The 21,572-nt window shown below is 30.8% G+C and overlaps 1 protein-coding gene across 1 annotated transcript; it reads right to left on the bottom strand.

Annotated features, from left to right (window-relative positions):
• Positions 1 to 1,346: 1,346 nt before the first annotated feature.
• On the bottom strand, positions 1,347 to 20,962 carry LOC143063248 (ras-related protein Rab-14). The gene is made up of 9 exons (XM_076235269.1): positions 20,941 to 20,962; positions 18,409 to 18,521; positions 17,741 to 17,786; positions 16,032 to 16,163; positions 14,505 to 14,571; positions 13,175 to 13,262; positions 12,680 to 12,710; positions 10,485 to 10,553; positions 1,347 to 5,939 (listed from the first exon to the last, which is right to left on the bottom strand). Exons 2-9 carry the CDS (start codon positions 18,512 to 18,514, stop codon positions 5,834 to 5,836), a joined length of 645 nt encoding a protein of 214 aa, XP_076091384.1. The 5' UTR covers positions 18,515 to 18,521; positions 20,941 to 20,962; the 3' UTR covers positions 1,347 to 5,833.
• Between the last annotated feature and the right edge of the window lie 610 nt (positions 20,963 to 21,572).

Here is a 21,572-nt window from a genome sequence, read left to right as displayed (position 1 = left end):
TGCAATTAGTTTAAAGCCTGACATTTCTTTATACATAATTTACAAGAAGTGTAGGGGAGGTTAATCCCAACATTCCCAATGTTGTATGTTAAATTTTTTTGAATCACCTCCTTTAACCTGCTTTTAAACTGTCTTTATTATTAACCAGAAAAACCTAGTTTTTCCCCTTTTTTTGCCCCTAATTACAAAACATTTTGAGCCATAACTCCTCAAAGTCAATACTAACCATTCCTTCGTGGTATGGAAACTTGTGGTATAATATCAGAGAGATTCATACACTTTAACACAAGTTATTGTTTGAAAACTACAAAAATGCTATTTTGGGCCCCTAATTCCTAAACTATGGGAACCATAACCCCCAAAATCAATCCTTTGTTTAAGTGGTATTTAACCTTCTGGTAAAAATTTATAGAGATCCATTCACTAAAACTAAAGTTATTGTTGGGACGACCACTACACGATAGCATTATACAACGCAAATTTTTTTTTTGCGGTCGTATTAAAAGAAGATGTTGTATGATTGCCGATGTGACAACTCTCCACAAGAGACCAAAATGACATAGAAATTGATAACTATAGGGGACCGTATGGCCTTCAACAATGAACAAAGACCATACCTCATTGTCAGCTATAAAAGACCCTGAAATGACAATGTAAAACAATTCAAACGAGAAAATGTATAGTTTTTCTCACATGTATCAAATGTTTTTGCTTGTGTGACCTTTTGGAAAACTAGTTAAGTTAATATTTAACTCTGTCATTCTGTATGTTTTTCAGTCTTTGCGTTCTTTCCTTGGCTTCTATGAAATGGAATTATTTTATATACAATCTGCAGCTTCATAATATTGAGTTGTAGCATGTAAGCAATCATTACATCCACAATGCAGTCACTTCCTATTTGCAGATACATGTACATGTAGTTTGAAATTTTACTGCATTCATTGCATCAAGAATTTTTTTGTAAACTCTTCTTGTCCTCTATGGAAGGGGATAATGTTATTTTTGATGTGCAGCTTGATAATGATGATCTGTAGTGTGTAAGCTATTATGATATCTGCAGCTTATAGATTCCTTTAGATTAAGAATCTGGCATATTGTTTATAACATTTAGTGTACAATATTCTGTTAGCTTCAGGTAAAAAGGTGCCAGATCCAAAAGTAATATCAGATTATACAATGCAATAAAGTACTGGATATTCTCAAAAAGATTTTCTGAAATCTAGTCATCGGTATAGAAATCCAATCATTATTAGACTAATATATAAAGGGTGGATTGACACAAAAAAACAGTCAAATGATTAAAACATACGCCTGACTCCAATAAGCAGGTAATAATATGAACTGAAGATTTTTTGTATAATTTATTTGTCAATATCATTATTTACACAGTATTCTTGACATTAAAATTTTCATATTGTGAACATATGATGATCATGATAAAGTGTATTGTATAGAATCATGATTACATGTGTATACAATCATGATTACAGTTGCTGACTACTCATTACTACAAATCATTATTCTGAGATGTTTCTACTATCAGTTTTTGCCAAAGCTAGTTTATTTCTAAGGCTCTATCATTTTAGCATAGAGAAAGCAAGTAGAAAATTAATCTAAACAATAATAAAATTTTGGGTGTAATTCTTTTTTATTTCAAGGATTAGATTTGGTTTGTCTACTAAGTAACATTAAATTATCTGCAACAACCACCAGGTTGAAGATAGTATTGTAAGGGAGACAACTAACCTAGAGTGTATGTCAGTTTTATCACATGTTGTACACATAACTGCACATGAATATCTAAGATAATGATAAAATTATATAATAAATAATGTGATACAATTAGTACACTTTATCTACATGTTGCAACAAATAATATAACAACAGAACTAGAAAACAACGAATTTATGTTAAATATAGCACTGATGCAATACATTCATTGTTCATACATACTTTAAACAAACAAGTTCCCATGTAATAATGACTTCTTGAAGCAAACCTGTCTACTGAAGCACATATAAAAATATTTCCTATATAAACATGAAGGACAGAACAAATGCTCAAAGCTTCTTATCTAGCAATAAAAATATATTACTTTATTGGTCCCTGTCGTATATTCAAATACTGTGGATTCATTTTATCTACTATATAGACATTATTCATGAGTTGAAGTGTTCCAAACTTTCTGGTCAATCCTAAATATATGTTAAATTTGTATGTTTTATTATCCGACCAACACACTAAATTGGGCATGCCTGCATTTATCTTTTTTAAGGGTGTATTAAAAGAGTACATTCTACTAATATTCACTGATTGACAAAGAGCTGCCGTTACTAAGATTATTTCTGGTTTATAATTTGTGTCTGCTTCCAGTGAGCAAATCAATTAATTTCTACAGTCAATGGAATTCATAAAATATTGGATCAACTTCAAAAAACAGATTTATAATGAGAATAATTTCATTTGAAAGATATAATCCCCAGGATAGACACCTTTCCTTTTTCTCGCCAAGTAAAAATTCTGACTGCAATAAAATATGTTTTGACTTGCTGGGTATAGGTGTTTATGAGGCATTTTTTAGAAGATATATAAATTCTTTTAGCTGACAATATTTTCTGTAGTTTCAATTATTTTGTACCATAAGGAACAATTCATGTCTATGAAATAGCAATTTTTTTATGTTCAGTCAATTTAGGTCCATTATTTTACCTTCCCTTAATGCACGAACAGTGCCAGAAAAATACAGGGAAAAGTCTAGAAAAGGAAATTTGACATAAAAAAAAAAACCTTGCATAAAAATAAATAGGCCAATAAACAGGACAGTCATCAGATAACATGACATCCTTTCAAAATTTAAAAAATCCGACAAGCAAGTAAAGAAACTAAAGAAATTGTTTTGAAAGCAGATTTTTTTTGTGTTCTCGATGGGAAGGTCATTAAATAGACAAGAGGGAACCAATTGCTAACATATTCCATCTAAATTTATGTAAAATGAAGCAAATTTCATAGATATATTGCAGAACAAAATCATGGCAGATCACATGTTATTCTGGGTAATAAAATAAAAAATAATCTCTCGACAATTCATTAATTACAAATGATTAACAAAGGAAAATATTGCTGAGCCCACAATAATTCTATATTTACCTTCTATGTCATGTGATCTCACAAACACTTGAAAAATGCAGAAATTACAACTATTCACACATCCCTATCTAGAAGATATTATACAGTGAAACCTGTCTTAAGAAACCACTTAGGAGAGAGCAAAAAGAGTGTTTTTTTTAATACAGGTTCAATCTGTATGAAATGCACTACAGAGGGACCTATAAATAATGGTCTTACAACACAGGTTTTTGCTTAAAACAGGTGGTCTCTTAAGCAGGTTTTACTGTAATTTCTTTTTCGAACTCACACAACAATAAACAATTATTTTGTGTAGGTAAGTGTACTCTTTGTGTAATTTTCAATTTAAACAGATTTTAAAGTTTCGATGTGTTTTTTAAACATAAATATATATCAGTGTCATTGTCATTATTATTTTTTAATTGCAATACAGATTTTTATTCAACAAATGCTTTTGTTTTCAGGAACTTTATAGTTTGTTCAAGTCTCAACAAATCACTTTAAAAACAAAATGGTTATCACAATGATTAAGTGTAATCCATTCACTCACACATTCACAAAAGCTCAAAAAAATACATCAGCATACCATATCATCAGACTGACATGTGACCAATACTTACTTGGTCATCACATTAGCAAAATGTTTCTCACAAACTTTATTAAATATGTTTTATTTTTTTACTTTTTTTTTTTTTTTAATAAAGACGGATTTCCAGCTCTTTTTATTTATAATAGATGTTTTATCTTAACAAGTTTATCATCCAGGGAAAATACATGAATAAATAATAGCAACCAACAGAATTCTAATATCGGATATTGTGAAAGAGGTATTAGGTATAAGGTATTTTATCAATTGCATTTATTTCAGTGTACCTTACCTGGATGAAATTTATAAAGCAATCCTTAACATTCATTTTTTAGCAATTTATTTTCTTACAAAATCATCTTTTTCAGTCCTGCTGAAACTATATTGTAATTCTTAAAACTGAATACAATACAATATTTATTATTAAACTAAAAATCTGAAAATTTGTTATAAAATTTGTGAGAAGCATTCTCTACTTCAAAATGATTACTGGTAAATCTATCAAATTATCTTAAAACTTAAATAAAACTCACATCAAGAATAGCAATAAAAGATAGGACTAATGCTGTCAAAACAAATTGTTGCTTTACAGACAACCCTCTATGGGATAGGTGCAGTTAGGGTCTTATTTGACCCCAAAAATAAATTCCATTATCTTTAGTTGATGAATAAACTTCCAAAAAAGTGATCTATGACAATTTTTGACACACTTTTATAATGAAACACCTGAATAGGCCTATATTACAGATTTGATAAAAATTTGACTAATTCCCAGGTTTCAACAAAAATTTAGGTTGGAGAAACAAAGACTACATGGTTCAACAAATTAAAAATTCAAGTCAGACACAATGTTTGTTAAACAAACATATGTTTGTTATAACAAACATATATAATGCTACCATATTATTTGTCTCCAATCCTAAAAACCAATGGATATTTCATTTAATTTGGTTTAACTAGAAACTGATGTTCATTGATATTTCCTATATTAATAAATTAACATGGATACATAAATTTGAAAAATAAAAATTTTTCTATCTTCTAAGACTTATTGTGATAATGGCATTTAAATCCAAATAAGAATTTTAACTAGAAATAGGGGCCTTATTGAACCTGCTCCTTCTGAAACATTAAAATTCCTCTTTCCAAGCAAAATACAAAGATACAAGTACCTACCCTGTTTAAATTAACAGCAATCATAAAGTCACAACTGATAAATAGTTTGAAACATCTTTAACGTACAATTCATTCTCGATTCTATATTTTATATGTTTATATAAATACAACCTTCTGGAGAATATTGGGTCTTCTGAATTACAAATATTAACAGTAGGGTCAACATTTCTTAAGAAAATATGCAAAAAGTGACAGAGATAGTTGAATGCTGTTTAGGCTTTATTACTATAAAGTTCTGCAGAGATGAAAACTAAACAGGAATAGAAATTTGATATAATTTGTAGATGGTCTAACCTAATATCCTTTCCTGTTATAAATTCTCATTACTTATCAATAAATCTTTTAACTTATTTATGGACTTGCAGATTGCAAATCAAAATATAAACATTCCTACCAAATGCAAAAATAATAAAAATAACCCTCATAAACCAATCACTTCTATGATGCAATCAATTTAGTGGGAATGTTTATGATTTTGCAATCAGTAAGAGTAGAAAGACTTTAAAGCTGATATTTTGAAAAGCAAAAAACTATTTCTGGTATTTCAGGTATGTTTTATTCAGGGGAGACAATTAAAATTAAAAACCCCTAAACTACTTTCATCTCCGTATTGTACCTTGGTTAGACAAGTAACTTACTTTGATTTTTCCAAGATAGAAGGTTTTAAAAATTATAATATTAACATGTCTACACAAATCATATCACAACTGAAATTTGTTTGATAAAGTCACAATATTTGATATTTCTGTCATGAAGTACCAGTTTAAATATTTCTCCTTCAGAACCAGTTTCTAATTCTCTCATACAGTACCAGTTTTGTAACAGTATATTTTCCATGAACATATAAACATTGATTAAGAATGACTTGTCTTGATAGATCCACCAGTAACCATAGGATTTGGAATGGATTAATATGTCCATACAATGATAAAATCTCCTCCTAGACTAGCATGCACATCCTTTATCATTAGGTGTCTGGTCCGTACTAATTGCATTCCTAGGTGTGGCTGGTTTATGTTGTACACCTGACTCCGCCGCATTCAAGTCCAAGCTGATAAAATAAAGCAAGTCAAGAATGAAATGGGATATGTCTTTTTCATATATTTTTATAGAATTGATCTTTATCAGATCTTTATAGCTTATCTTAGTAATCACGTTTGAGGTTAATGACGATGAATGTTTGAATCTTTATGTGCCTGTCACAAGTATGGACCCCAGGGTTTCCCCTGGGTCAATTATTTTTTTCGCCACCTCTTTCGCCAAAACAATATATTTTTCGCCACTTTATTATTTTTTTCGCCAAGTAACATAAATATATTTTTCATTTAAAATTTACCTTTTTTCTACACCCCCCCCCCCCCCGATTTTGCCACATTGTGTCTATGTTTATTCTCTACATTTTAATGAATAAACACTAAACATTTACTTTAAAACAACAGATTTTCTTTTAACTTAAAAGGGAAAAATATTCATTGTATTTTAAACAACTTTTCTAAATGAGGGGGCCACTATACTTTTATTAATAAAGAAGATATAAGTCCTTAAATATAACAAAATTGATGGACATGTTTTGATCATATGATACCAGTACAGTTCGTAGGGAATTCAAAGTTTCTTTAAAGAAAAATACTAATTTGCCCTTTTGTACTAAGAAGTGATTTTTACAACAAAACAAAATTTTTATCACATGAAATTGATCCCTCATTTCGTGTGTAGTCATTACATTGAAGGGTTACTCTCATTTTCGAGGGGTTGTTCCCAACCTTTTTGATAGATTTCTTCATAACAACAGTTTTCTTTTCTTGACCATCGTAAATGAAAAAATATGCTTGAAACACGTGTGTCACTCAAATGACTTTAAAGTAGGGTGTGGTCACGTTTCTCCAACATTTGGTAATTAGACTAAAACAACATTAGGGATTATGGGGTCCTCTTAAGGACTGGATCTTGATATCTACCTGTAATTCACCTGTTCTTGACCAAAATATTGTTAAAAAAGGTATACATTTTTTAACGATATATATATATTTTTAATAGTCTCCCAAAATTGTAAAAGTCCATATAGTCTAACACAGTCACTCAGTGATGTAATATTTTATTTTATATAAAAAAAAAAGATGTGCATGGTATGATAGACAATGAGACAACTCTCTACAAGAGACCAAATGAAACAGAAGTAAACAATTATACATAAAAAAGAAGATGTGGTATGATTGCCAATGAAACAACTATTCACAAGAGACCAAATGACACATACATTAACAAATATAGATCACCGTACGGCCTTCAACAATGACCAAAGTCATACCGCATAGTCAGCTTTAAAAGGACCCGAGAAAACAAATGTTTAACAATTCAAACGAGAAAACAAACGGCCTAATTTATGAACAAAAAACAAACATATTACACAGCAACGACAACCACCGAATTGCATGCTCCAACACTCCCCTTATCTTGAGACATTGGTGCAACAGAACAATAAAAAACTGTACAAAAACATACATAAACAAGCAATAAATAATCAAAGACTAAATTATCAATCACTACACATCCATTACAATGTTGCAATCTTGAATAAAAATTATCATTTTATATTTTGATAGCTATTAAGAGTTTATATATCGTGAGTCATTAATCTTATATAAAAGTACAAAACGCAGCTTATTATCACCGATACAGTTTATTCAAAATTCTTAGGCAACTTGCATTAATTGTCCAAAGCTTAAGTAACAAATCGAAAATACTAGTAGTGCACAATATTCACCAAGCCAGTTCCCAACACTATACTAAATCACGACGCAACGTGATGTACCCAATTTGTATCAGCTCCGTTTTCGTTGAAAAAGTGGACAGATATACAACTGACTATTTCATCTGCTAAGACAGCATACCACGAAAACTGGCTTCGGCTTTAGTGATATACAGACAGAATGACTAGGTAGATATATGGTTCTTCGCACTAGAAGACAATCGCTTTTCGTGACTTTTTACATAAATAAAACTTGGCTGTTTTGCATCGGTTTAGATTTTAACATCTACATGTAACACAAATACAAAAATATATCAAGTAATAGAATAAATTACTAAAATGAGGTACAGTCAGTGAACATTTCGATTTTTCATGTTACTTCTAATAAAAAAATAATTTCGAGATTATTTCTGACTTCATAATTTTTTATCAAATTTACAGTTTGATTAAAATTTCCCTTGTTTATTTAAGGATTTTTTTGTTGAATAACCTTTTTAATTTTGTTAATCAAATACTGATGAAAATAATTACGTAACCGTTTCGGGTTATACTCGACCAAAAATATATGGTTTGTTAATGTTTTGATATAAATATTTTTTTTAAAATATCCCTTTTTACAATATTTCAGTTAAGTCTGAAGACCTGATAAAGGTGAATTACAGGTAATTATCACGCTGCAAGTCCTGATGAGGATCCCCTAATCCCTTATGTTGTTTTAGTCTAATTATCAAATGTTGGAGAAACGTGACTAAACCTAAAGTAGTCTACCTAGCAATCACCTATATTGAAGTCAAAGGATAATTAAAGTTTTAAATCTGAGATTTTTCTTGCTTTTGAACATTTTTTTGTCACAACAACAGCTTTCTTCTTTCTTTGCTAAACAGTCTTTAAAAGGAGAGGAGACGTCAAAAGTTTGCTTCAAACACGTGCGTCACAAAGTGGTAAATAAATTCTGTATGTGACATTTAGCGGAATCCATTTAACCATATCATTTTGTCAAAGAATTCAATCAACACCTTTATTAATTAGTTCTTTGTTGTTGATAGCAATAAAATGCAATCAGCTGTTTATTGATTTTCTGTCCAAATCTTAATGAGGTCAAGGTGAATTCCGAGTATTGTCTGATCCGGTTAAGTCCGAGAATCTCGAAAAAAGTAAAGAAACAAGATGGAGGAAAATAAATCGTTATATATATTTCTTTCGCCAAATTCTTTCGCAAATGACGAATTTTTATCGCCACAATTATTATTTTTTCGCAAATTGCGAAAATGGCGACCGCCAGTGGAAACCCTGATGGACCCTGTAGTTCAGTGGTTGTCACTGGTTCATGTCTGTGCTACATTTATTCGTTTTTGGTTCACTTTTTTGTTTGCATTGTTTCAGGGCCTTTTATAGTTGACTATATTGTATGTGGGTTTTTTTCATTGTTGATGACTTAAAAGCCAACTTCAAATTCATTTTCAGCATCAGAAAAAAACTAAAACAAGATTAAGTAACTATGTTGATAGCAGGTCCTTGATTATGTCAGATCAAAATGATGTCTAATTTTTTATACACGTTGCAAGGTAAACTCAATTTGCGACAGTAAAATATAAGTTTTACTAAGGCCAAGCTAAAAATACAATACAGTTAGCTCCATTCTAATGCAGCTTATTAAAATAAATACTATTTAACAAATATTTTGGCGTAAAATGACATAAATGAAAAAGTTCATGAAACTTTAGCAATTAAACAATGTGACGTCATATGTATAATCACGATGTCAAACATAAAACTCTAGCCCTATTTAATCCTTTCTTACCCTTCAGAATGGTTTCAATGTTTTCAAAATGTGACTTTTGTTTTTATTTTGTGAGAAATTGCATACCAAAAAAAATTAGAATTCAAAATGGTGGTTTCGGACTGGTAGGATGTTGAATTTACCCCTTCAAACTGTTTGTCAATGTCCAATAAAAAGTATCGTTACAAACAAATTGCATTAGTATAAGGCCTTTTTGGCCCTAAAATTGAGGTATGTTGTACAACCAAATTAGGTGATTTTAGCCTACAGATAATATATATACATTTGCAAAGATTAACTGTAAAGATTCCAAATATTATGAATACTTTATGAGGTTTTGCAGTACCTAATAAATATTCACTTGAGAGACATTATTTATATAGGCAAACATTGTGGTGAATTATTAGTTAATATTTGCATGTGCATTTTCTTGTTGGTCAAAACAGTGAAAATTGACAAAAATCTATAACTTTTTCACAAAAACACATAGAAGTGCCTATTCAACATCAGATAAACCCAACTATATTTACTTGACTTCATTGGTAGTTAGCTCCAGAAATTTTATCTTATTAAATGCAGTAAAGATGAATATAGTTTTGACGTCTGATGGTGAAACACTAGATGGAATAAGGTATTCATGTTAGGCAGTTCTTTATTCACAGCTTGTTTACAGCCGATTTCAATGAGTATATAGCTAAAGGTAAAATCTTTGTTTAGCTTGCTTGCTAGCTGAACCTGGAAGTCTTAGGTTAGGTTAGGAAAAACTACCCTCTTTTAAGAGCAGACTAGTCTGACAGATAACCAATCTATCTGTCTGTAGGACTAGGCTACTGTGAAAGGAGGGTGGTATACCTTACCTATCAAAGGATTTCATGGTTCAGCTAGCAAGCATGCTAATTAAAGATATTATTTTTAGCTACATACTCATTGAAATCATCTGTAAGACTTCTCGGGCTTTAATATAGTTTAAGTATTTGCCTTTATGAAGAAAACCCTTAGTGAACCTCTAGATGCTTTTTTCATTTCACTGTAAAGTATTTTACTGGCACACAGTAATATGTACAAACCTTCCATCTTGTATATTTTGATAAATTTTCTTTGCTGTATCTAAAAATGCATCTTCTACGTTATCTCCCCTGAAAAGATTGAAGAAAAGTTGTAATATTCTATATCTAATGACAAAATGTTTAAATCATACCATGTAGTTTTAAAGATCAAAGCACATTTTATAAATTGATGTTAAAAAAACCTAGAGTGAATGTCGTAAAAATTTCCTTTTAAGTTTTTAACTTTATATACATATATAAAATGTTTTTTGTTTGTTTTTAATACTGGCTTATCAGTGTGAGGATCAATCATGTTTTTAATAATGACCAGTGTTCTCCCTAGGCCGATATGACGCTGCGGTGCCGCAGCGCCTTCATAATATTTTCGTAGATCCCGCAGCGTCTTAATTGGCCGCTGTCCCTTAATACTTGATCCCGCAGCATGTAAATTTTCACATTTTCATTATAAATGTTGGTTAAAATTGTCAAGTTGCTGATCACCGCTGAGAGGTCGGTCAGTGTTACGCAATAACTGATAATTAGTTTTACCTAAGCCACGCTTATCTCAGCCTTATCGGACTATGTTATCATGTAATAGCGTAAATGATCATCAAGAAAATCGGTATTTTCAGAAGAGAATTAAAAAAATTAAAAACTTCAGTGCAGAAATTGAAGAAATAGATCGCAAATACATTGTATTTACACATCGTGTGTGTGATTACTTGACCATAACGAATTTTTTCATTGGTCGAGAAGAAGAATCTATTTATACATGATCAATGAACGTATTGAATACACGTGATAAATTTGAATACACATTGCTAAAGATATTTACGATGAAAATTATGAATGAGAGTATTTGTAGTTGAAAAAATTAAAATAAACTTTGAATAAAGATAACGAGGAGTGATTTAAATTAAAAGAAAGTGAAAAATGTTGATTGCAAGCTCAAATCGTCTCAAACTGTCATGTTTTTAGAAATAAAATGATCATTGATCGCGAATCAATCCGTTGGGAAATATGTGACAAATTCCAATCAACATGGGTAGAATCGCCGCAGCTTCTGTTTAATGTCATAAGTAAATAATTTCAATGGTCTTAACTTTAACGAATTTGTAAAGTTTTGTTTATATCTACCTGTCAAAGATAGGTTTTAACAATAATACACACGGAAGCGTAATGTCAAACTACGGAAACTGTTCAGCTGTTCATTAAAATATTTTAATAAAGACTTTTTTATTTAAAAATTTGTATACCAAATATCTAAACCATATTCGATTTTAATAATTCTGAATAAACATGTTCTCTGCAAATAACAAAGGGTGACTTCTAAGCAAAAGGCAGATGATGGAAGTAAAAGTTTTGTTTTTCAGACCAATGATTTCTAATGAAAAGGGGAATACGTGTACATCACCGTCAGTATTATAAGCAGATGGCATTGCTTCTCCCAATTCCAACCGAGCTTAAGTTATGGCAAGTGATAACAGCAAGCACCATGTTTCTGGTTTCAGTGACAAGTGGCTCACTGAGTTTTCATGGCTTAGAAATGTTAAAGGGGGTATAAGCAAAAGTTATTATGAGAGGGGGTTTTCAACCCTAAAGAGGATAAAGACAATGTTGAGGAACAGATTCTTCAACAAAATAACACTATCTTGAACCAATATCCCTAGAAGGAGCAGAGAGTACAGAGATGAATATTTATATTTTGACTTCTTTAATTGACTGAATATAAATAACTTTTGTGTTTAAAATCAATTTATTTCATATATTCTTGTAATTCATTGGTACTCTGCATTATTAAATACATAACACAATGCATTAAAATTTATATTGCATGTCATGATTTATGACTAATTGCTTAAGATCACAAAAGTTCACTCTAAAAAAAGAGATACGTGCCCTTGAATTTTGCGCCTTAAAAAAATCCTGGGGAGAACACTGATGACTTATCAGTTTGAGGATCAGGCAAACCCTGAATGAGGTCATGTGCTATATAATTTCATTGATAAATTAATGTGAATGGACATGAACATGTGCCATTACTCCACTGTTGTGCGACGTCATTGTTTAATATTTTGGAGTATTTTGTCCTGTCTATGATATCGACAATATTAGGTAGTATAATGAAAGGGATAAATCAACTGATTTATAATTTAACTAAATATACAATGTGTACTTACTAATATACAATGTAGTAACTAAATGACTGTACTTACGTTTTGGCACTACATTCCAAAAACATTAAACCTGAAAAACAGAGTTAAATGTTTAATATTGGCCATTAATATAAGTAAACGAGAAATCCTACACCCAGAGACGTACTTCAGCTGAACATATTCGTTTTTGTTCATTTTTGTACATTATTTAAGCAGTTAGTTCCTTGTTTAAATTGTTTTACATTTGTCTTTTTGGGGTCTTTTAAAGCTGACTATGCAGTATTGGCTTTGCTCATTGTTTTAGGCCTTACAGTGACCTATAGTTTTTAATTTCTGTGTCATTTGGTCTCCTGTGGAGGGTTGTCTCATTTACAATACCACATCTTATTTTTATATTTACAACATAAATTACCCTTTTTTCAAATAAATTTCTTTAAAGAATCTTTCTTTTCATTATTTCCTCTATTTTTCCTTATACATAAACATTTTGATTTCTATAATATTTTAATCATGATCTCTTTCTGTTGTACACTTATAAATAAATGAATACTTTACCATTTTCATCAGCAAATTGTTTTGCTTCTTCATAAGTTACATCTCTCTGTGCTTCTAAATCAGATTTATTTCCAATTAAAAATATAACCTGAAAATGATAAAACATGGATCAAAGTGTCTGATTACCCCTTGTACACATACAATTGACTTTCCTTCAGAGTAATACATTCGGTTTTTCATGTCAGTTGTGTTTTACAATGTTTCTCATACCATGGTTAACAATAAAATTAGCCACTTCAAGTTGTATTATAAAGGAAAAAGGTAATTTCTAAAAGGAAAAAGGAAAATTGTTTACATAACAAAACATAAAAAAAAACACAAAAGCCACAAACAAAGGACAACCAAAGAACAAAACAAGGATCAGATAACCTGACTTGGTATAGGCATAAAATGTGGTTATTTGGAGTCAGTTGGACATGGACACAAATACTTGTGTATTTTTGTTTTTTCTTACAAAATGTCATTCTAAACATGCTAAAGTTCAAATATTTGTAATTTGAATTCATTTATTCTATTAACATACAGATTCAGTTGAAAGCAAAAAAATGCATGAATCAATGCTTGAGGATAAAATAATGTTAAAACATAAATTTTGTATGGAAGAAATAAAATATGGGAAAATGAAATTCTGCAAGTTGTATTAGAACAGGAAGCAAATATGTTGTTATCATATTTTCTTACTATTAATAATCACATATACATGTATCATAACAGGATGCAAATATGATGTTTTATCACATAAACAAAAATATGTTTCATTTTGCATTAGGTAATATATCCAGAAGTAAACATCCCATATCAGCACTCAACAGTTGATTTAAGCCTACATAAAGTTCCCCTCTTGTGATTAGAGCAGATAACCATTAATCATTGGCATTTCAGTGCCCCCTTTTAACCCAAGCTTGGTCATCTAATCAAATTGAACAAGAATGTGTCCCCAGTACACGGATGCCCCACTCGCACTATCATTTTCTATGTTCAGTGAACCGTGAAATTGGGGTCAAAACTCTTATTTGGCATTAAAGTTAGAAAGATCATATCATAAGGAACATGTGTACTAAGTTTCAAGTTGATTGGACTTCAACTTCATCAAAAACTACCTTAACCAAAAACTTTAACCCGAAGTGGGACGAACGGATGTACGGACGTACAGACCAGAAAACATAATGCCCCTCTACTATCCTAAGTGGGGCATAAAAATAATATATGCCTTTATGTTAGAATAAAATTGCTTCTGTAAAGTCTGGTATTGTAGATAACATGTTAGCACTGTTTAATTAGGCACTAAGTATAAGATTGTCCGTTGATAGTCAATAATGTGAATACTTACTGTATTTGGATTTGTTAAATTTCTGGCATCTGTTAACCAACTACTTAAATGATTATATGTACTTCTCCTGTAAAGATTAAATATAAAATGTTAATGGCTAGCATAGGATATCTCCCTCCTCAAAATACAAATCCCAATAAGAATATCTTTAAACAACATTTATATACACAAACATTGTTTCACCATTAACGATGGAAATTGAGAGCAAGAAAAAAGTTATAGAGTGGGGTGCTCATATTCGCCAGGAACACAATTTCGCTGTTTTATGATTTTGAGGTGTAAAAACTTCAAAGGATGGCTGAAATGGAAGGAATATGCTGGTTTATTATATTTTTACAACAAATATGGTTATTTTTAAAATTTAGACAAATTTCGGCACTTTCCGCAGAGGACCGAAAAACGGACTAGGATTTTCAGACAATTTCCTGAATAAAACATGATTTCAAAGAAATTTTTCTCAGTAATTCTTTGAATGATTGCCCTATAAATTTCAGTTGTTTACACCTTTGAAATGTCTGTTATCCATCTATAATGAAATTGATTTGATAAATATTGTTTAAAGCTGCATTTATTTGGTTTTAAATAGATGTGTTCAAACGGCAAATATGTGTCCCCCTTTGACAAAAAATCAGGAATTTATATACAGCCTTTGATTTAACTTTTCAAATGATTTTTTTTAAAAGAAACACGTTTTCAAGCTAAGAATATTTTGATTTTGATGTTATTTTCATATAGAAATATCAGTATACTTCAAAAACATAAAGACCTAAACATAAAGTGCAGAAAACATGGAAACTTGTGGCGAAAATGAGCACCCCACTCTATACTTACAGAAAGAGCAAACCTCAACCAGATAATTTTTTGAATCATTTTAGTAATATCTACATTTTAGTCTTATCATTTTTATCCCATGTTATGATCTAGGAGATAAGCCTAAATTTTCAAATTATTCAAAGCACAAAAGTACTTGTCACGAAGGTAGATAATTTAACATTGTCACATTCTTTATGTGCCTGTCCCTGTAATTCAGTGGTTGTAATGTTACATATTAGGTTTTTTTGTTAATTGATTTGTACACAAATTAGGCTGTTACTTTTCTCTTATGATTTTTTTAAATTTGTCATTTCAGGGCCTTTTAAAGCTGAGCATGCAGTATTGGCTTTGTTGAAGGCTGTAAGCTGACCTATAGTTTTAAATTTCTGCATCACTTAATTTGGTCTATTGTCTAGAGTTGTGGCAATCAAACAACATCTTTATTTCTATATTATACATAGTACCCAAGTTTTCTAAATATTATGACTTAAAAAGGTTTCCTTGTAGGGAAAAGGTTATAAAAATAATATCTATTTATATACAACAAACTGATATCCTTCAATGTTGACCTGAGTGGTAGGTCATTGTAATTTGATCAGAGTCCTTCAATTACACTATGTCAGATAAATGGAAAGAACCTTTAGATGATTTTTAAATATTGATCTGGCATCTCTTGAACTACCTCTTCAATAATCAACACTGAATCTGTCTTACCGTGTTATATCGTAAACCATTAATGCACCTGCAGCTCCCCTGTAATAACTTCGTGTGACAGCACGAAATCTTTCTTGGCCAGCTGTATCCCATATCTGTAATTTTATCTTTTGTCCAGAGACTTCAATTATTCTGAAATGAACATGATCAATGTGAAAAAGTCTAGCTGTAAAATTGTCATTAAAATCTGTAAAGAAATATTAGGGATTTGGGCTTTTTCATCATCATTATTTGTTTAGCATGTTTGAACATTCCATGCTAAAAATAGTCCTATTGTTTCAAAATGGTTCTACAATGTACAAACTAACAGAGATAACCCAAAATTTTAGAAGACTATTAAGACATTCTATATTGACATTATAGAATCATGTTTATCACAATTCAAATTATAATAAATAATTGATTTATCTGGTGTATCTCGCCTAACTCACATCTTCAGATCATAAGATTTATTTTAACTAAAGCATGAAAACTTTTTTCAACCCTCTGAGTCAAAGGTTAACTAACAGTGACAAGTTTGAATTCAACAAATAACTGTAGGTTGCATTTCTGTAAATATTGACAATGCATTTTCCCATAGGAACTCCTTTTTCAGCTAAAACTGTACCACTTTTACTATGAAGTTTTGAAAAAAATCTTATTCTAGAATTGAAACTTCATATGCACTACAATTTTTTTCAAGGGTCAAAATATAGGGCTGTGCGGCATATTTTCAACGTTTATATGCCCTGAGGCCTGAACTTTTCAGAGTTTAAACTAACACTAATTTTCTTAACTACCCCTACCTCGAATGAAGGGTTACCACAGATTTCAATGTAAACAATATGCACATGTATATTAACTGGTAACATTCCCAAGTTATGTCTCTGTGAGATGGAACACAGAGAGCATAACTGGGAACCAGTATGAAAACAAAATTAATAATTTTCTTTGAATATTCTAAATCTCCCCAAAAGAGGCATGGTTTGAAAAACAGCTGTATTTACAATATGCAACCTGTACTTTTGAGAAAAAAATATCACCTGTCCATTGAAAGGCAGAGTAAAATAAGAGTTTCATTCATCAAACATACACCAGGGACACATCTAGTTGCATAAAAGGAACCTTTAAGTGTTTGTCTTCATTTTTCACTCAACTATTTGTAAAATACTTTATGTAAGTAATCTTTTGTGCATTTTATTTTTCCTGAATCAGTTGCCACATTGATAACAGCAAAATCGTTTCTTGTTTATAGCTTATACTTATCAATATAAACATATCTCTATAACATCTAATACACACAAGGTGAATAAGATACAATATTTTCCTGTTAACTTATCTTCATATTAAATATCTATATTATATATTCTTCCTGTTTACATGGCTTATAGCTTTTACTTATCTCAATACATAGTACAAAGATCAACAAGAATTTCCTGTAGGCTTGATTGGAAACATTTAAAACAAAACATGAAATCAAGTATCAACAAACATACCACTTTTCTTCTATCCACTTATATTGGTATCACAAATATGAATGAATCCATAGTATCTACAGTTAACTGAGAGTCAATCAAGCACACCCATTAACACTTACTGTGTTTATTGACCTCAGGTGTAGAAATGTACATATTTCTTGTCATTCATGTTTATATATGGCTGAAATTTTTGCTTACTTAAAAGTTTTACATTTATTTTAGTTATTCTAATGCCAAAAATAAAAAGCTTACCGTGTACCAAATTCTACTCCTATAGTGTGTGGACAATCTGCCATGACTGAAAAACAATGAAAGCAAATTATTATTTTTTACACTTTTGAGGTCAATTTCAATTCTATACAAAATATTTTCAACATTGTTCAATAAGCCTTGTCATATGCAATATGTATCATTTAATTAAAGTTAAGGTTGTTTAACATTTCTCCTAACTGCTATTTCCCAAATAAGTACATTTCAATGGGAAAGTCAGTTTTCACCCTTATAACCACAAGTGCTATTTACACCATGGCTTGTAAAATTCTTCTCTACAAGTGAACAGAAACCAACCAAAATTTCAAAATCTTGGAGTTTCAGGCTTTAGGACTGAAATATTTATAGCGAAGGCCTGGAAAGTACCTTATGTGAATGACATTTGGTTAAAGACAACATTTCAACTAATTTTCACAGTGTATTCTTATGTTGTGCTGTTAAACAACTGTTGATTGCATTTTTTTAAGCTTAAAAGCATTGTTACATGTATGTGAACATAAAGCAGAGTAAAAGCTATTTTCATTGTAAATGTGAAAACCACACTCATTGGAAGGCTATATGTCACATCAACCTGGAGAAAAGAAGACTGATGTGTAGAGACTTACATCAGATATATACACAGCTACATACTGTATGTGTATTTTACTCACATTTTTTCTCTGTAAACTGATGTAATAAACATGATTTTCCAACTCCCATATCTCCTATTATGATATATTTAAATATATACGAATAATTATAAGGGCCTGCCGCCATCTTTGTACTGAAAAAAATAGTAAAACTTATTTTATTCTTTCTCATAGAACATTCAGTTTACATGTGTTAAGGGAATTGTAATTGTAAATTTGCTTGGGTTTGTGTTGCTCAGTCTTTAGTAAAATGTTTTCTATGTTGTAATTTTTGTACTATTGCTTGTCTTTTTTTTTATAGCCATGGTGCCATGGTGGTGTCTGTTTAATTTAATTTGAATTTTCCTCTGGAATCTCTTTGACTAGCTGATCAGAGTTGCAAAAAAATCATGCGAATATATTGGCATGGCTTTAGTTAATCTTATTACATGTACATGTATAACAACTGTAAGGCCTATTTATATTTTGTCCAAACAATAACTAGAATTCTGCTCTGAAGATGCAGGGACTAAACTTAACTTGTTTCCTCAAGGGAATAGCTTGGCCCCAAAAATATTTCTTTCAGGGACCAAACCAATTTTTATACTAATTTAAAATTTTCATAAACAAATATAACCCTTTTAGATAATCCTATTTGAAGCTTTTGAGTCTTGTCAAGGTTATGTGTGATAACTTGATTCTTGAATTATTGCTGCCAGAAAATATATCACAAGATAAAATGTTACAATTGTAATACATGTAAATCTCCTTTTTGTTGACATTTTGTTAATATGGCTGTTTCCATGGATCATTAAATGCTATTTCAAATTTAAATGATCCTATTATACAATGTAGTGTTGATAAAAAAATTATTCAATGACTTTTTATTGAAGATTGGATACCAATATAGACATGATAGATATTTTGATATTTATTTACAAGATATGTTTCATTTTTTCGATGGGAATTTAGTTAATAGTGATACATGGACAATTTATGCCAAATACAGGCTTGTTAAGATTCCTAGGACAAGTACAACTGGAGATCCAATGCATTAGTTTAGACGAAAACACAAAACAATAATCGTGGAAGCTTTAAAAGAGAAATAGGAATAATTGTTCAGAGAATGGGTATATTATATGTATATGCATGTCAAATCATGACTTTGCATGGAAAACTTAGTTGTTTGGCCAGATTTTTGTAATCAAAATGAAATACATGTGTATCTGGTTTCAAAAAATTCTATCTTTAATTTACTCGCTTACTCCGTTTAGGAACAGTTTTTGTTTATATCAGAAAGGAAAGGGTAGAAATGGGATTCACTACAAAATATTTTACTATAGCCAGCTGGGCAGTCAGAATAATAAAGTCATTCACCCATCCCCAAATTAAGTTGTCTTGGACCAATGCTTAGCATTTTATTTAGTCCCTGAAGTTGACAATCTGGTGCAAAAACTACTATTATGACCCATTGATGCATCTATATAATATATACCTAGATGTATAGGTTGCCTGCATGGACCCCTGTGAACATCTAAACTACAAAAGGGCTTCTACTACATTTTAGATCTTATTGTAACTGGTCTTGCTACATGAATCAGGGTGTTAAAGGGGGTACCTTCAAGACGAATAAGGATAAAAATTCTTGCCAAAAGACGTTAACAGTAATTTTTAACGATAAGATTGTATACTTTCTTTTAAAACGATAAAAGAATAAGACTGATTTTTGATTTTGATGAAACACATTTATTTTTCAAAAATGACGAATCATGATAAGAATATTTTGACCAATCATGATCAGGATATTTTCTTGAATCACAAAAAGGATAATTTGACTAATCACGATAAGCATATTATGACCAATCACTGTTAAATTTTATCCAATTTTGATGCTACATGTAACAGTAGCTGAAAATGACCGTTTGGCATCTGGCGGTAAAGGGCATTACTACCCTTATGTATTGCAGTCTTAGGCAATTTCAATTAAAATCCTGTTCCTTTAATAATTCTTTTAAAATATAAACTCTGTCAGTATATATTCCTATAGGTTAACACTGTCTTATGAAGATCAAAACTATTGTGTGCGATGAATCGATGATGCTATGCTGATTTTAATGTTTTGTTGTATTTTTACACATAGACAATCAGTAAAACCTGGAGTCTATAAATGATCTGGCACAAACTTCTTTCTTCAAAAAATATCATGACATTAACTAAACTCTTTGAGACTGAACTACTTTGACAAGTCATCAAGTAATATAGCACTTTAGCAGCCACTGGTTACCCCTTTCTACTGGTCAGCTGCACTGAAATAACGACCAGTACATTCAGATAGGAAGAACAAAATGGTGTTTGTTTTTATGTCATATGATTATTGTATCGTTTCGTTTTAGATACATCGTAATGACAGGTTGGAAGGGGAGGGGTGACTGTCAAACCGTCTGTTCTCTGTGTTTATCTGCGATTTTCGGTTCGTATCTATGTTTAACAGAAAAGAAATACAGGCTATAATAATTGAATATGTAGACTCATTCTGCCTTTCATTTTTAGACATCATTGGATGATGTTCTATACCTAAATTTGTATGAAACCCAGAAATTGTGTTTCTGAATCAGCAACAATATGGCGGAATAAATAGGCGATCCATACGCCCCCTATCTGTCAAGAGAAATTAACTCTAAATCCCACAGATCCAGAAATACTTTTCTTGTAAACTTAGAAATTCACTACAAACAATAAAAAAATAACGATCAAATATTTTTTTCACAGTATTTAAAATCTACAAAGACCTAGACAAACCACAGGTGCGCTCAGTAAATAGTCCCCCTTTTTTTTGTATGACTTTTTTCATTAGGCAGCAACCATTTGATTTTCTGGGGGGGGGAAGGGGGGGGGGCTATGTTTTTTTTTTTTCTGTGCAAACTTTTTTTTCGCCTGAGGCGAAAAACACTCTATTTTTTTCACGACAAGTCGAAAACAGTTTTTTTCTTTCAATTTTAGCATTACATCTAGTGGCAGCTGAGGGTGAAACAAACATTTTTTTTTCTCAGAATCAAAAACAAATTATTTTTTTTCTCCAAAAACTGGAAACAAACTTTTTGTTCCAATAAAAAGTTTAAACCATAGCCCCCCCCCCCACCCCGACCCCCCAGAAAATCAAATGTTTGCTGCCTTACTGTACTAAGTATTTTATATATATATTTGTT

Source organism: Mytilus galloprovincialis, chromosome 2 (assembly GCF_965363235.1).
Source record: "Mytilus galloprovincialis chromosome 2, xbMytGall1.hap1.1, whole genome shotgun sequence".
NCBI lineage: Eukaryota > Metazoa > Mollusca > Bivalvia > Mytilida > Mytilidae > Mytilus > Mytilus galloprovincialis.
The sequence above is the reverse complement of the archived record's forward strand: the minus strand, read 5'-3'. Positions and strand labels throughout refer to the sequence as shown.

Bases quoted from the DNA above. Each gene is read 5' to 3' on its own strand.
- LOC143063248 (XM_076235269.1), bottom strand. From the start codon at position 18,514: ATGGCGGCAGGCCCTTATAATTATTCGTATATATTTAAATATATCATA. The intron at 12,711-13,174 runs GTAAAGTATTCA...TCTGTTTTTCAG, and splicing joins ACAATTTGCTGATGAAAATG to GTTTAATGTTTTTGGAATGT. The intron at 10,554-12,679 runs GTAAGTACAGTC...CAATCTTTTCAG, and splicing joins TTGGAATGTAGTGCCAAAAC to GGGAGATAACGTAGAAGATG.